Source organism: Vidua chalybeata, chromosome 4 (genome assembly GCF_026979565.1).
Source record: "Vidua chalybeata isolate OUT-0048 chromosome 4, bVidCha1 merged haplotype, whole genome shotgun sequence".
In the NCBI taxonomy this organism is placed as follows: Eukaryota; Metazoa; Chordata; class Aves; order Passeriformes; family Viduidae; genus Vidua; species Vidua chalybeata.
In genome coordinates this window covers 24,857,322-24,874,805 of record NC_071533.1, presented here as the reverse complement: position 1 = coordinate 24,874,805, position 17,484 = coordinate 24,857,322, and the positions used below count along the sequence as shown (strand labels likewise).

General features: G+C 43.1%; 1 protein-coding gene across 1 annotated transcript in view; it reads right to left on the bottom strand.

The window, feature by feature from the left end:
- Positions 1-16,280, bottom strand: part of ARHGEF38 (Rho guanine nucleotide exchange factor 38) — a 35,696-nt gene extending 19,416 nt beyond the window's left edge. Inside the window, exons 1-3 of the mRNA XM_053940845.1 lie at positions 16,091-16,280; positions 5,355-5,551; positions 2,774-2,897 (exon numbers count right to left, since the gene is read on the bottom strand). Of these exons, the coding sequence (XP_053796820.1) occupies positions 2,774-2,897; positions 5,355-5,551; positions 16,091-16,277 (508 nt within the window). The 5' untranslated portion in view covers positions 16,278-16,280. The remainder of the gene's footprint in view (positions 1-2,773; positions 2,898-5,354; positions 5,552-16,090) is intronic.
- Between the last annotated feature and the right edge of the window lie 1,204 nt (positions 16,281-17,484).

The window sequence follows — 17,484 nt, the reverse complement described above, 5'->3', positions numbered from 1 at the left end:
GCCCTCAAGTGAGGTCACGTAGCCTTACAGCTCATTTCAGCATATACTACAGGCTGAAAATTAGCTTCTCCAGGAGGAAAGTGCTGGGCAAGTTCTGTTCACTGAAGTATTGTGCCACAGTGACAGATACTGCCATTGATGCTCAATGATGAGAAAAATCATGTGCTGATTTCATGAACAGGGCCTTTTAACAGCAGGTGGATTTCTAAAACCTAAAGCCCATCTTGGTTCTGAGCTGTACGGACCAAATCAGATGAGTTTTGGGTATATCACTCTGGGAGCTTGCTTTATGGACCAAAACCACATTGTATTTGGCACAGCTTTAAAAATACTCCGAGAGATGCAAATCTCCTTGATGCTTCTTCTGGAGTATGTTGGTCATCAGTCTCAAAGAGAAATTCCTAGGGAGGAAGGCTTGAGTAATGAAGCAGTGAATTTTCTTCCTATTGCTCTCAGTGGTGCTTCCAGTGCGGACAGCAGTAGGAGAGGGAGGAAGGAGTCTAATAGCTAAAGCTAAGTCTTCATATTCTTCCATATACAGAGGAATATGAAGAATATGTATCCAGAACAGAGAGGAGAAAAAAAAATCAGGAAATAACTACAAAAGGTATTTAACCTATTTTAGCTCAGATTAGGAGATGGGGTTTGAAACCAACCACTCATTAGTCCTTATCTCCCAGGCCTTGGCTGTGTGGTGGAGCAGTCACAGTGACACAAAGTGGATCCCTTTGAGGATGATAATTACCAGAAGACACACTCCAAGGGCACATCTTATGCAGTCCAACCATAAGGGGCATGTCCATCCACAGGCATAGGCTACTTACTTCAATCGAGCTGAAGTAAGAACTCTTAAAATGTGTAGTATGGATACCACCTCCTTAGCAGAAACTCTCACTCTGCAAGTCTGCTCCTATTGGACATTACCACTTGTCGATGTGGACATAGCATAAAGTGTGGAGAACATAGACTAAAATAAGACATGAATATGAGCAACCACATTGCTTTGCTTTCAAAGCAGGGAATTATCACTTTTTTTGAACCTCACCATGACTGGGTTGCCCTCCAAAGTAAGATGCTTCAATGCAAGATTTTTAAATACATTAAACATGATAGAATATGATGAGTGTGGTTTTTCTATAGACTGGCTTCAACAATTTTTACACTGAAGATCCTGAAAACAAAATTACTACTTTGATGGACTTTCAGAGGACAATAAATCTAGTAAATTACTGCTCATAGTGATGCAATTATTCTCCCTATTTTTGTCTCAGCCTTTGGAAGAATGTCTCACACCTTACTTGACAACCTTTTTCCTGTTATAAGTTAGCCGACTCTGTGACCAATGATCCCATGCATTTTCATGGTTCTTTGTCTGATTCTGAAGAAATCCCTAATAGGTAGATGAAACTGTTTGTCTTTACTTCTGAATGTGGCAGGGAACTAATAGCATGATTCTCTTGGCTGTGAGAAAGGCACTTCCTGCTAGAATAGAACATTGCTTATTAAGAGTATGACTCATCATGATGCACTTTTACAGAAATACTGCCAAACAACACAGACGCATCAAACTACGTTAAGCTGTTGCCCTGGCAAACCAGATTGAGACGTGTTAGGATTAATACTTTTCCCATGCCTCTTATGCTTTAATATCCTGTTTCTTAGTAAAGTGGCAACTGATATTTTTACCCGATTATTTGAGAGAAGAGGGGAACTTTTTATAAGGTGGTACCTGTGGTATGTGGTCAGGTTAGGAAAGAAAGAACCTCTCTTGACCTCTGAATCACAGCTGGAAGTTTTTTAAACAGAACTGTTTAATTTTTAAAACTAAACTGTCTGGCTTTGCACTGAAGCAAATTCAGAATTCTCACCTGATCCCTTAAGGTAGCTCACACTAAGGTGCCTCTGCACTGACAAAGCAGTCATGGGAGAGCTGATGTGTGCTGGTAACTTCTTAAATCTCTCCAGCTGTGCCAGAATGTCAAGTGAATCACAGCCTTAATGTTCATGACCTGACCTGCAGAACTTCTGACTGGTGTGACATATCCAGGGCCAATCTATTTGCTGAAAAAACCTGTGATCCCTACAGACATTCCCACACAGAATCCCACAAACTTCAGATTCATTACATCTTTCTCTACTGTCCGCGTCCCTGTCAAGCACATTTAACCACCTCTTACAGGAACTGTATCACCAGTAGATACATGTTTAGAGTGTTTGGGGTGGGTTGGGGTTTGACATGCTTGTTATTCCAAACATTTTTAATGCTTTTCATGAATAGCACAACTCTGAGTATGCAAAATAAGAGTTTGAGTCAGCACAAGTGGATTTAGGTAGGCAATATCAAACTAGATTAAACAGATCTTAGCAGTAAGATGTATAACTCAGTGCAATAGGCCTCCTTTCCTTTCCTTTCCTTTCCTTTCCTTTCCCTTTCCCTTTCCCTTTCCCTTTCCCTTTCCTTTCCCTTTCCCTTTCCCTTTCCCTTTCCCTTTCCCTTTCCCTTTCCCTTTCCCTTTCCTTTCCTTTCCTTTCCTTTCCTTTCCTTTCCTTTCCTTTCCTTTCCTTTCTCTCAGCATTCAGATGGATGGGAAAAAAGCATCATAATCATACAAGTACAGTACAGCAACTGGACAGGTTTCAAATGTCATTTTGGACAGCTTCTAGCATGCCAGCCTCTGAGAGGGGTACTAGCTAATTCTGATAAGAGTAGAGGACAGGAGAGTATTTATTCTTTCACGTAGCTTTGTAGAACTCAAGAGGACAGTAAACATACCGATTATTTGCATGGGTGGTTCCACATCTGTTGTGGCTTCTTCCAACAATGACAGCAGTTTGGCTGATAGTTGATGGACCAATTCAATGTTGCTAAACAAGCCATCCACGTCAAAGCGAGCAATCTAATGGAATACAAATATTAAGCAGCTACTGACAAAGGATAAAGAAGGACATTGTGTATTACACAGCTTCTCTTGCTATGCCCTGAGTGTTCAACACTCCAGGAAGCACCACTTCTGCAAAACCTCATATAAACATCCTCCTTTTGACTTCAAGGACACATACACAGTTTTCACATTAGTATAATATGGTTGACGCAGTTGACAAAGTGTATGTTATCAAGTGTTTTTAACCTAATTTTGAACTATCCCTAATCTGAAACTGTTTACCTAGAAAGGAAATAAATATTATCATCTGAATAAAGAAAAGATCCTTAGCTGGCTTTGAAATGTTTGTTTACTTTCCCATTGGGGAAAACAATACTTGACAGTGGGTTTGATTCCCTGATTACCTCTCACTATCAGAGGCCACTACATAAACTGAGAGCTTGGCACTTTGGTGATAGCTACCAGGTACAAAGACTTCTAGATAGCTGGTGCCATTTTAAGTTAGTTGTCCTATAAATCCAAAGTCAAGATCATATAACTTCCACTAAAAGAAACACATTTCTAATTCGGGATACTAATACAACCTAAAGAACTTCTTACAGAGCCTGGGCACACAACATGGATTTCAGTGAATTGTATCAATTTCTACCAACAGAAAATTTGGTTCTGTGTCTCTCCTTATCTTACAGGAAGTAAAAGATTTCCAGGACATGTACTTTTCATTGCACAGCTGGGCAATAGTTACTATTTGGGGATCATTGGAGATTACCAGTGGTAATGTGCTCATACTGAGAATAAAGACGAGACAATTTCATCACCCATCTCGATAGTCTCTGAACCTACCTCTCCATTTGGAAGAGAATTGCTGATTTACATAGCAGCTTACCAGATGCCAGGAGGATCAAATTGCATGCTATTGTAACAAAATCAGAAATATGCTTTCATACTGATGCAGTTAATTTCTTTATAAGCATTATAGGGGCTAAAACATGTTTTATCCATTTGGAAATATGAAACAGATTCATTGTCTAGACCAATTTTCTACACACATTATAAACTTTCAATATGGTAGTTTATTGGACAACTAGCATTAAAAACATATAACATTTCTGAAAACCTTTCAAAAATGCAGAGGTTATTAGATTAGGACAGATTTAATCTCTAAATTACTTTTCCTGTATATATCTAGCACAGGACTTCTGACCTCCTCCCTGGCATGTCTACACAGTATTTGGAACTATGTCATACATGGACACTTCCACACATTAACACAGTGACAAAGGACAGAATCAAAAATAATTATTTCAGTTGGGTGAAAAAGAGTGATGGAATATGGCACATTTGTCAAAAATCTCAGCCAGTTCAACCAGAGAATACTCTTGCTCACTGCTGGTCAGGCTGGAAAGGAAGTCAAGTGGGGACTACTTCTAAGTGGATGAAGGAGTGAGGGAGGAAGAAGAAGTCAAGAACTCCTTAAAGTAGTGTCAGCAGATGCCAGCTCTTCTGAAAATGGGTTGGAACAAATTCTGACAGAGTTTTAGAAAAGCAAAAATATCCTGCAGGAGTTTTAGCAGCACAGGTTAAGAGGCACTGCCAAAGTCACCTAAAGACACTTTGGTGTCTGCACCTGTATTTTGTTACCAGTTTAATACAAAACCCTGCATAAAGATTATGTGGGTTAAGGTCTCTTTAAAATTATTTTTATTCTATTTCTGCAGCAGATATCATTCGTGCAGCCTCTGTGGATGCTATGTTTCAGGCCTCACAAACACAAATCTTTCTCTGGACAATCTCCTCTATTTCCAGCACCATTTTTCTTCAAATTGAAATACTGCTGAGGAAACAGTGCTCTTTGAAGCCTCAGCTGAAAAGAAAATAGGTATCATTGGCCTAATAAGGTCTTTCCCATGAAAGGTAGTTTATGAGCCTTCTTTCTTAAATGTACCTCTTTTGTGTGGAATACAAATATACCAAATCCTCACTAGCCTGTCAAGCGTGGTATTTATCCACCACAGCTGTCTGAAAGGATGCGTAAAGTTATCTTAACAACTGAATTTAACCTTGATGCAGAGGTTCATGCCACTCCAAAAAAAAAATCTTCATTTTGGAGGTACCAGTAAACATCTGCCATGGCACGTAACAAGGGTTATAACTACAGAGCAGATGGGAGAGCTGGAAGCTGCTACTGCAGCCCATAGGCAGGGATAGAATATTCAAGCTGACCTCTGGACAAGTACCTCAATGCAGGCTTTACACAAGTGCAGCACAAGTGATCAGGAGCATATCTGACCTTCCACACTCCTCACCAGAGCCCTGACACATCACATCCCAGAGCACCGGCTCCAGATCCACTCGCAGCACCATGTCTCTCTTGTGCTGACACTTGTGCTTACATGGAGATTGTCTGCAAGCAGAACGTGGCTGAGCTGAGACCTCGGCATCACCGCCTCATCCTCCACCCCTGGCACTCACCTGCATGTTTCTCAGGGGCTGAATCACTTCCTTGATGCAGAGATCCAGGTCGCTGATATAGTCTTTCTCCGTCTGCAAGAGTTCTGCAATGATTTTCACCCTCCTGGCCATCATGCGTCTGCTGACTTCTTCTTCTTCTTTGTCCTCCTGCGGTGGGGTGGCAGGGGTTGAGGACACCGCCTGTGGAGCCATTTTTTCTGGTAAAAAAAGGAAGAGATTTGTGAGGAGTGTCATAATTCCACATGCTCACCCAGCTTGCCCTGCGTGACCGTGGGTGGTGGACAAATGGCCATGGTGAGCAGGAAAAGAAGCATAAGAAATGGCAAACCCAAATCAGACTGAGTGTCATCCCATCTCCTTCTTCTAAAAGTGGACAGGGGTATGCCAAAGCAACTCATCCATTTGGCATTAAGGGGATAACCCATTACTGGTTCCCTGGTTTAATGTCTGGTATCGGGAAGAAATTTTCTGTGGAGCATGGGCGAGTCTAATTCTTGTCACACTGAAATTCAAGGATAGCTGATGCCCTTCTACTCCTTTGAAAGCAGTCGTGGTCTGACTTCTATTATGATTTGGAGGATGGAAAAAAATGTGCTCCTGTGAAAGAAAAAGGCTGTTTACCATAAAAAAGCTTCACGATAATAACCTTTGTTCTGTACAATGTAACGTTGAGTCTATTCATGGGAAATTGAGGACTGCAAGTACTGGATGACAAACTTTCAAGTGAAGACAATGTTACTAACAATGATGATGAATCCTCCAGCTCTGTTTAAAAAAATTTTTTTTTTGAAAGAGACAAAGGAATTCAAGAAGAATATGAGAAAATCTTTAAGGATCAATAACAACTGTTTATTGGAACAGAGATCATTTGGATTAGGACATTCTTCACTGTTTTTCAGTACTTTCCACCTAGGATATCTGTTTTGTTTCAAATACATGAAAATGCAAGTGACTCTTCTACAGATGGGTAATTTATGTACATTACAGGATGTGCACACAAACTACTTATCTGTAATGATGGTCTTCCCACTTGCTGGTGGCTATTCTGGTGTTTTTCTGCTAGCCACAAGATGGTGCAGAGTACCAACAAAGATGGACATATCATTAGCCTGCTCAAGTCTGCATCACTCAGGCTGAGCTCTGACAGCCCCAGCTTTCATTGCTCAGCAGCAGAGGATGGGAATCTCTGCTGACAGTCAGACTGCTACACCTTCATGTCAGCTTCTTGTACAGACTGTACTGAAGGAGGTAATAGAAAGCAGTATCAGGAGCTTTGCTCACTGATTATATTGCAGTTATTTGAATCGATTGTTAAGGGTAAGGTCATGAGCACTCCAGTGAGCATCAAACAGCACAACTCGCCCCTACAACACCAGCCAAGGGTTAGAGGATAGCCCAAAGATGGACTTGTGGGAGCCAAGCAGCATTCAGGACAGAGGGATTTGAGCCATCTTCCAACAAGAGGTGCAAAATATGATAAATCCAATATATCATCTTTGCCCATCCCTTCTACAATTATGCTGGCCACTGATATCCAGAAAGGACAGATTTTTATTAATGAATCTTGTACCAGGTATTCAAGTGAGACTGATGTGACCACAGATAGCTTTAAATAGCTGCTTTTGGGATAGCACGTCTGTCTCTGCACCACTAGTTTTAAACAGTGAGGACCAAGAACCTAAACAGACCTGGGTGGGGGAATGGAAGGCAGAGGAGTAGGGGAGCTGTTTTCTCAAACTTTTTTGTATTTAGATACACTTTTCAGCTTGGAGTTTTTACCCTTGAAGTTTGTGTATAACACAGGCATGAACATTTTGTCCTCGAGTTTGTAGAGAGACAATGAAATGGAAACATAAAGAGAATGTCTTCCCTCTGCAAGGCCTTGGCTATCAAAAGAATTTTAGGCTTAACCTTGCACTGATGAGTTTGTGCTGGTGTGAGTGCATGAACTACACAAGGGTTTGCACTGCTGCAGAGTTCATCCACCAAAGGTGCTGTGTGCTGAATATTACAGACTCTGCCTTTAGTGAGAAGGAGAGCAAAACTGGTACCAGTATCACTTCACAACTCCCTCTGAGAAATTTACTGCTAGGGTTGCAGAACGGGACTGCCTTGCCTGCTGCTGGCATGTTAAAGCAGCAAGTACTTTTTTGTCTAAAAACTTACAGTATGCAACCACATTTATAAATTCACAAGGAACCACATGAACAATCCATTTCTATTTCACTTTTGCACCAAAATCAGGATTTTTCTTCAGATTGGGTGTGAAACTGTTTGCATGCATGTAACTGCGTGTGAAGAGTTCAGGGCAGCTCCTGAGAAAGCATAGAGAGGAAGATCTCAGAAGTGTAATTTTGTCTTAGACACAGATGTTATGATATCAGATGGGAATTTTAAGGTAAATACAAGATGCTATATAAAAAAAACAACTTTCTAATCTGTTATACTGTTGGCAGGGGAGGCCATTATATGAGCAAAATAAAGCCACTGTATTTCACTTCAGGCTGGAAGTCATAATCCCTCGAGAGGCTGTTCTTTCAGTTTGTGTCATTAGATAGCCCTGATCAAATTTGATTCTTGAATTAGGTCAGGGCTCATCTATTATCATTATTGCATGATACATAATAATGCCAGGAAAGAAAAATTATTCTCAACAGGAAGAAGTAATCATGAGAAATATTAGTTAGATGCTGTTTCCTTATAGAAAACATGTTTTTTAATAAATGTTTCTTTTAGTTAAATGTAATATAATTTTCCATTTTCACTTGATATGTTCACTTTTTCATTTCAGGCGTATCTGTCTCTATAGAATGCAACAGCAAGATTTTGATGTGATGATTACAGCCAAAATGTATGATTTCATGTTCAGTTGATTGCTTTTGACCAGTCTGAGAACATTAGTAGTTTGCTGAAATCCTTGTGGAGTAAGTGCAAGTTTAATGATTGCACAAACAGTGAGTGCATATCTGGAATATAATCAGACTCATTTCTACCTGGTAATGTGTACCAGCCCTGGAACAGCTGAAGAGAGGATTAGCAGGAAAAGACATTGCTGAGGATTAACTGCTACAGTAAGAATTTGACTCATTTGTCCTCAGAGATACCAAGTATAGAAAAATGAAAAAATAGTCTGTTGAATAGATTATTAAACCATTATGTCTTAAGCCCCGTTTACAAAAAATGAACTGGAACTTTTACTAGACATAAGAATAAAAAGTAGAAGGCAATGTTTGTAATTAATGCTTTTGTGATGTCAGCTATCTGCAGGAGTTGCCTTTCTAGAGGACATTCCTTTGGAGATGACGTAGGTTTTTCAACTGTGTATTGAAGTACATGACTGTAGTTGCGCGAAACAAGAGGTTCATTATGTGATGACAAGGACAAAAGCTACAAAAGCAGTTTCTTGCAAGTGTGAAGTCTAAAGATGTCCCCCAGATGGAGACATCCCACAATGTGGTGAGGGCATGGAGGAACAGAGCTTGCAATGTGCAAATGCAGCAGCTCTCTTCTAGTCCCAGGGGAGATACTGGGGGACTGTTCCAATCTGCTTAAAGGGAGGAGAGGCAGGTTTGCCTCAATCCACAACTGCAGAAAAGTACCAGGTGCTAAACATACCTGAAAGCGAGATTAAAACACAAAGGAGGTTAAATATTGGGATCCAGAACGATAATGCGATTTTATTTTTCATAAAAGAGGAAAGAAACAGAGAAAATCAGAAAAGTAGGAAAATGCCAGAATAATTACAAGAAGCACAGGAAAGGGGTTACCACCACCATGGGTCCAGCGCTGGCTTATAGAGTGCGATGGCGAAGATCCGCAAGGGTGCAGTGGGTCTTTCTCCGGTGAAGTCTCTCCAAGAGCAGTCCAGTGACCCAGCAAGGGAGCAGCGCCACAGCAGCAGGACCAGAGCGAGATGGGGAGCATGGGCAGCCTCATTGGAGCAGCCAGGACAGCAAAGGACAGCACAGACAGCAAAGATTCCGGCACTGTGTAGATTTTTGGAGCGCAGTCCCCCCAGTGACAATTTAGGCGTTTGTTTTTAGAGGGTTTTGAGAGCAGCAATCATCACATCCACTTCATGAAGTTCATTGGCTGGCTCCCTGGTGTATCAAAAAGTTTGCTTCTTGCTCGCTTAATGTATCAAAAGTTTGTTGCTCACTGCTCTGGTGTATCAAAAGTCTGCTGATCGCTTAATGTATCAACTAAAAACTCTATGAAAAACTTTCAGCAGGATGCCTCATTTTCTGAAATAAAGCAGTTTCTAGCAGTTTGTTTTAAAGGTAACTTAATACTTTAATTTTCAAACCTTAATCTTCAAAGAGGTAGTGGAGAAATACTCTTTACATTTTATTCATTCACTACAGGGACCCACATCAAGTGAACAGAGGAGCAGCCACTCTGTGCATAAATCTCCCTGGCTTTCATGTCTAGAGAGTGAGCAGCTCCAAGAGGTCTGTCCTATCCATCCTTGCTCCCAGGTAAGATGCTCTGATTGGATATTACATTTGCTCTTGGTGTGGGGACCCAGATTTTTCCCCATTCCAGTGCTTCCCATGTGGAACCAAAGGAACTAGCACAGAATATAGGAACAAGTACAGTGATGCTGGTGCGTGGAGTGAGTTACAGACCTTTTTGTTACTTAGGCAGCATTTGAAAGATGCCAAAGGAATGTGAGTTCTGTACTTGCACTGCACAGATACGAGGATTTTGCCTGGCACAAGGGACTGGTGAAAGCATAAGTTATCAAGGTATAACAAACAAATTACAGAATTACTGTGTTTTCACATGTTAAACATGAGTTTTTTATCACCCTGGACAAATTATTCCTCTGTGAAAGCAAGTCCTCAGATAGCCTTTACCCTCAGATAACCTAGCAATTACACAAGGGAATGTACACCGACTTTTATCAGTTGGATTTGGGAATGAAATGCAGGCAGCCAAGTCCAGAGACTGCCGCCAAGGCAGCTTTCCTCTCCCTCCTCATGCTGTCGCTCTGGCTCTGTTCTCTACACGCCTGCATCCACTGCAGGAGCAGTGGAAGGCTGGGAAGGCTGCAGGGCACTGAGACACTGGGATCCATGGAAGTGAGGGAGCCTAAAACAGGACAAGCAGTGGGGAAAGATGGAGTGTGACTCTGTGCAAAGGAAGTGCATCATATTAGATACGCACCAGAGTTTTACTCCAGATGCCCCTCCCTTTGTGAGGGACCACATGGGGTGTCCTTACAGTTCCCACCAGAGTTCTTACAGTGCAACAATACGGTACAAACATGGTGCAAATTAGGCCACTGAAGACCAACTTGGATATTGCAATAGAAAAGTATTGGGAGGGGCTTGAGGAAAACCTTTTTTTTTTTTCTTTTATTGAGAGGCTCAATAAAAGAAAAACAGCAGCATTGTACAGGAGCAGGTTTGCTGTGCACAGGCTGTGAGCAACACATGCAAAAATCCCCTTTTCTGAGCCCAGTAAGAAAACACTGCAGGACTGGAATGACCTTGCACCTGTATTCCTGGGCAACAGGTTTGCTTATAAAATCTGTATCAGAGACTTCTGTGCAATTAGGTCATTCAATCTTTGATCATTTTTCTGTTCCATAAGGTACAGAGAATATTTACATTCAACATGCAGGTTCTTTCTTCAATTCCTTGACAGCAGACCGCTCTAATTATGAGTGTGCTGACAGGACTACAGAGAGCTCTCATGTGACCATGGTGGAAGGGAAGAAAGCTTATCATCAGGTGACAGAAGAATGCCCTTATTGTTAGCTCCAATACTTACAAATAAACCTTCCCAGGGTGTCACATACCGGTATAAATACACCATCCCTGTGGCACTGAGCTAGTATGTTAATAGAGCAGGAACTGAGGAAGAGCTGTACCTGAACCACTTCCTCCAGGACACAAGCACCTCAAGATTTGGCATGGATTAGCTGTATGAACTGTGGCCCACAATGCAAAGTATCCCAATTAATAAAATGTTTGCTAATATGCTCAGAGGAGGATCTGTAACCCTCCTTGTGTCCCAGTCTTCCCTTGGGCTGCAGTTGCCAGTTCTACTGCGGTAGCTCCTAGGAGTCCTCAGCCCCACAGCAGGGCTTGGTTGTGCTAAGTGCTGTGCAAACACTGCGGCACAAAATGGATTCTGCTCTAAAAAGATAAGCTCACTTCCCAGCCTGACAGACACTGCAATAAGTTCAAGGAACAACTCCAGCTTTATTGCAGCACAAGTTAACAGAATTAGATCCCCCGAGCCTGAATTTGCATGGGAGAAAATAGAAGTATTTGTTAGATCGTGACTTCTTATCACAGGGGGGACAATTTGCATCGAGCCATCTCCTGCACATCAGGAAATAACCTGAAATTTTACTCCTTACTGTACTTTAGCAAGCCAGCAGCACCACAGATCAATACATTCTGCAGAGAAATAAGATATTATCTGCATTGTAGTCCGTAGAAAGTTAACACAAAGCAAATAAGGAACTGAGAAGTGACACAGAGGATCTTTACAACTGGTGGGAGGTGCAAGAAGCTGACAGCATGGGCAGCCCATGCAGGAAGGAGTGGTGTGCTCTGCAAGCAGGAGGAGGATGGGATGGAGGAAGGTGCCCTGCTTGAGATGGAGCAAAGGTGGATGAGCTGCCTCTGACTGGGCTTTTGTACAGCAAGAGATAGTAGCTTTCCAAGAATTTGTATAATTTTGCTGGTTTCTGCATCATTACTGGTGTTAGTTATTTCTCATAACTACATTAGACAGAGAAAACACACGGCATTCAGGGATCAGACGTGAGCTCTGAGGCAGTGTATTGTGGCAGCTGTGTGATTTGAATCACTATCTAATATGGGTCTGTCCCTGATGCATTTTAAATTGAACTGTGTGCAAATCATTTACCAGGGCAGTTGACCCTTTCACAGCCAGAGTTGTAAGGGAGTTAATATGTAATAATTTGAAAGACAGGATGCTTTTTTTGAGGCATTAATTGTTTCGCTGAGCACTGAAAATGTGATCTCTGAGTCCTTCAGGAAACTCACCACTTTCTGTAGCTCATTTTTCACAGCAAGCACAAGTCTGGCATAGAATTATTAACAAAACCCAGCAATCTGCCCAAAACCTAACAGATAGTGAACTATGTTTCAAATGCCTTTTCATGGTGTGCCCTTTTTAGTTAATAGCATCTTTATGCTAATTTGCCCTGATCTTGCAAACATTTATGTGCCAATAACTGCATCAAGCAAACCCCTTTTATTGAAATATACAGGTACTCACAGACTGGAAGCTTTGGGTTAATTCAAAGACTGATCCCAACATTCATACAATATATAAATATTAATATAGTTACTCTTAAAGCTGCTACTGATGGATTTTCACTGTATAAAAGATAATTCATACCAGCTAACCAGCTATAGATAATACATTTGAAAATAGAGATGCTAAATATCACTTTTTGTTTTGCAACTTCTTCATTCCTCTTGAAAGAATATACTTGCTGAATTTTGTAGTGAATGTAGAGCAGTGCAATGCATAGAAATGTCACAGGAGCTCTGCCTTAGCTCTTATAATGATCCTTGATGTTATTTCTGCATCTTCACCACAGATGCTAGTGAATATATCTTCCTCAACCCCACTCTTCCCTCTTCAGAAAAGTAATGTCCAGTTGATGGAAGAAATATATTTGGCCTGATCAAGGTATTTTGGGACTCTTCCAAGTATGCAAGTGTAATCTAAGTTCTAAATGACTGCATGGTTTTATCATGAACCTGGCATTTGATGGCAATCACCTTATTTTCCCCTATCTAAAATGAGGCTGGCAGGCATTTGGTTATCCCACAGGATGAGCTGAAGTACAGGCAGGAATGCTTGCCAAGCTCCTTGAGAATATAATAGTTACTTTGCATCTTGTTTCCTTTTTAAAAAGAGTAAAGTCAGGAAACGTTGCATGGCCATTCACACCAGATAAGCTATTGAATAGATGCATCTACTGTAGTCATTAACCAAGAAAATGCTTTCTTGTGTCTTAACGAATCCTTAATTTTAAAGTGAAAAACACTTGCAGAAGTTTTCACCTTTGGCAATGCTATTGTGCACTGCTGTTTGTAGACTGACAGAACAAACCACCTCGATTACCCTGGAGATCTAGAGTGAGAAAATCTCTTTCTCACTCTTCATAGAAAACACTGGTCTACTGTATAAAACAAAACTTAAAAGAAATCCAAACGCAGAAATTGGATTCTTGGGAGTTTTTATGCCTGACTGCTTGCTCTCTTGGGTTTTTTGTTTTGTTTTCTTCACAGGCTTTTATTTGGGGGCCTCTATTTCCACCACACTGAGCTGCATTTTGAGCATATACCTCAGAGCTGCTAGAAATGGCTGAGGAGGGCAGCAGCCCGGTTCCTACTCAGGGAAAACTTTAGAGTATGCAGGGGGCTGGAAAGGCCCTCGAGAGGTGCCTCGCCTACGCTTCACCTTGCACAAATGTACTGCAATGCTGATGTAGGCGCCGGGGTCTGTAAAGACACCTTGGTCCCTGTGCTCTGCCTAGGCTGCCCGCCACTAGCACAGATCAGGGTCCTGCAGCCCCTGACTTTTACCTGTGCAAACCTGCCCCATTCACAGATTTCCTTCTGCAGGGCTTGCCGCTGTTGCATCTCTCTGTCTTACACATCCTTGTCTGTGCTAATACCTAGCCCAGGTCTGCAGATTATGTGTTAGAGAACATATTAACGGGAGCCAATAGAAGGGAGAGGAAACAAAACACAGAGCTTTTCCCACAATTCGTATTGGAGGCAAGTGCAAATTACTATTTGTATCTTTTTACAAAGCATTTACCACTCTAGGGTGATCAGAAAGTCCCGACCAGGTGACACACACCAGACAAGCTGTCACCAACAGAGCTGCTGGTTTTTTTAACAAGAATGAAAAACTCAAAAGCTTTGTGCCAACAAAACCACTTCCTTGCTGTAAGCTGCTTTGCATCCAAGTACTACGAGAAAAATGCAGAACACAAAGGTGTACAACCACAGCACAACGTCAGTGCGGGCAGGCAGCACATTAGGTCCGGGATCCGTGATCGTTATCAGATCCAGGCACATCTTCCTCAGAAAAATTTGATCCAGGTCAGGTCTTGGCACACAACTGCATTTCTATGGCGACTGCAAATATCCTTTATAGGAATTTCTATCGCCTTTGTATTTTCACTCTGACGACAGGCAACTTCTAATCCAATGCAAAGCCTGCAGGTACCTTTTTAACCCATCCCTGTTTTTCTTAAACAAACGCAAGCAAACAGAGTGAGCTGATACCAGACCGTGCTTTGCAATACGCGGCCATGGCAGTCTCAGCGTGTGGCAGGAGCTGTAAAGTTGGATTTACTGTCTCCTTGGACTGCTGCCATAAACATAACCTCACGCTCTGCCATGACTTCCTGGGCTTCCCCACTGCTTCGGCTTCAGATTTTAAACAGGAGACATTCATGGCTTGAATACGGCTGACACAGGACAGAAAGATTTCACACCTTTTTGCTGGATACTTCTCTGATAGCCTTGACCTCACCTGGCCAAGCCCATTCACGAGTTACAATCTGCTGTTTTGATGGGACATGTGCCAGGAGCTTGCCACAGCGATCCATGATTGTGCCCTGAAACACCCCAGCCAGATTCCTGAATCCTGGGCCTGACCTGAGTATTTTTCACCTTCTCATTGATTAGCTGTCATGAGAAGGGAATAGCACAACTGATGAACCTCTCTGTTCTCAGCATATGCAGTCCCCACAGAAAACCTATTATTTTCAGGCTTATTATTTTATTTTCTGCTTTTATTGTCTCTCTGAAGCAATGCAACTTCCTAATTAAGTGCATCAAAACCACAGTACAGCAATCCAAAGTATTTTTCTATTTTATTTCCTCATAAAGGATTATGGTTGCAAGAATGACTGTCACTAAGCAGTTATAGCACTATTAGTAATACACAGTTATAATAATACTCAAACTCTGTTGTTCAAAACCCTGGAAACCCACAGAAATTCATCTGTTAGTGTTCCAGAGCACTCCCAGAAATTGCCATTCACATTCTTCATGCTTTTCCTCAATTTGTGGCATCACATTTAATTTTTGATTGACAAATCCAGTACTGACATACTTTACTACAATTTGCGGTTCATATGCAATTTGGTTATTTGAAAAGCAACTCTCTCCATAATCACAGAATGGTATAATTTTCATCAGTATATCCATCTGAACATGTATTTGGACATACTTTAGTTCAGGCTTCTACAATCTATGCAACAGTTTATAGACCACAATATTTTTAATTGAGAAAAAAAAAAAAAAGTCCTTGATGCTTCTAATGACTTGGCACATACCCCGCTTAATGCAACAGCCAAAGACAGATAGGATGGAGCCATCCTATTTTCACATTACTGTTTGTGCTGCAAATGCATTCTGGTGAATGAGAAAGATTTGGTTGCATACGAGTTTTGCAGGCACTCACCAAAACCTTCAATTATATTTTGTGTCCCGTCTACAAAACACCATTTAGAAAAATTAGGGGAAACATCTCACAGCCTGGAGGTGGGGGACAAGGCTGAGAGGGGCCATTGCTCATTCCAGCTGTGGGTGTGGGGGCGGGGGGGCAGAGCCTGCCATTCCCTTCCTTATCTGAAGGCTGCAGCCTGGAGAGCATGGAGACACCTCCCCAGCTCAGAGCATCCCTGGTAGCAGAGCACGCAAAAGCTTCCCCAGTACCTTGCAATTTCTGGCTGTACTCTGTCCTGTCGGACTGACTCCTCCTCAAGTTGCCGTGGTCCCCGGCGGTGGTGGTGCTCTCTACCACGGGCTCCGTCCTCCTCCTCTGCCCCATGTACAGCTTGTTCCTTAGCAGGGTCAAATTCCTCTTCCTTCCCCCGGTGCCTTCCTTCCCCGGACAGTCCATGCTCGCCAGGGACAGCTTTGCGTGGTGGTGGTGGAGGTGGAGGGGGGACAATAGCTCGGTTTTCAGGGAGGTGGCCGCCCTGCCCAGGTGAAGACTGGTTGCTTTGGCCTTGATTTTGCAGCAGGGCTCGCCAGGCTCCGCAGGGCCCCGGGCTCAGCCCTGCCACCTGTGCCGGAGCAGCTCCACCCCCGGGAAGCTGCCGCCCCGGGCAGCGTTTGCATTCACCTGCCCTGTGTGCAAGCGCGCCTGGCGGGGCCGCTTTCAGAGCCAGCCCCAAACCGCAGCCGCTCCCGGGCCCTCTCCCTGCTGCAGGGCACGCTCCTCACCCCGCCGCAGGGCCGGGGGTGCCGGCACAGAGGAGCGGGAATTGCCTCCTCCAGGCTCTGGCAGGGAGATGCCCGAGCGTGGCACGGCAGCCCCCTTCCCTCTCTGCACTGCCGGCCAGGTGGAAGCAGAGAGCAAGGCCAGTGGGAAGGGGAGGCCAGCCACCCACTCGACCCTCACTCCGACAGCCTGGTCAGGTCCCCAGCTCCTTGCATATCAAGTTGCATCTGCCAGTCTCCTGACCCCACTGAGAGGTGTAGCTTTTGGGCTGGAAACACCGGCTCTACAGGTTTGAAAGGCGATCAGTCCCCCAGGACAATGAAGCAAAGGGCTGAGAAGGACATGAAAGCCCCTCCAGGATGTAGGAAGCAGCATGGAGCTGATGCTTGTCTCAAACCAGGCTCTGTCCTGCTCCACACAGAGGGGCCAAAACCAAGGTGAAAGCCTGCCAAGGGCCTGAGAAGGATACCACAGCCAACCACCATGCTGTGATAGCCAGGGGAGCGGACACCAAAACACCTGTTCATAATACCCTCTGGATTAGCTCCTGAAAGAGATCTTATTATCCTGTCTGTTAGCAATGGCCTCTGGCACACATGTGCTGTCTAGTGATCCTCTGTAGCGCCAGCCTAATCAAGCTCATGTCAAAACAGCAGGAGTTGCTGGCATCTAAGCTTGGACTGGACTTATCCTGGGAAGAGCCCCAACAGCCATCAGTAGCAATCACTGCTGCTGCTGTGATACCCAAACCTGCGGCCCTCGCTGCTGTAGGAAATGCCTGGTGGGAGCCCCGTGGTGCAGTCTAATCGGTGTCAGTCTCACGCACAATTATTGCCACAACATCTGCCAGGGGACACAACTAATGTCCCTCTGACAGAGGCTG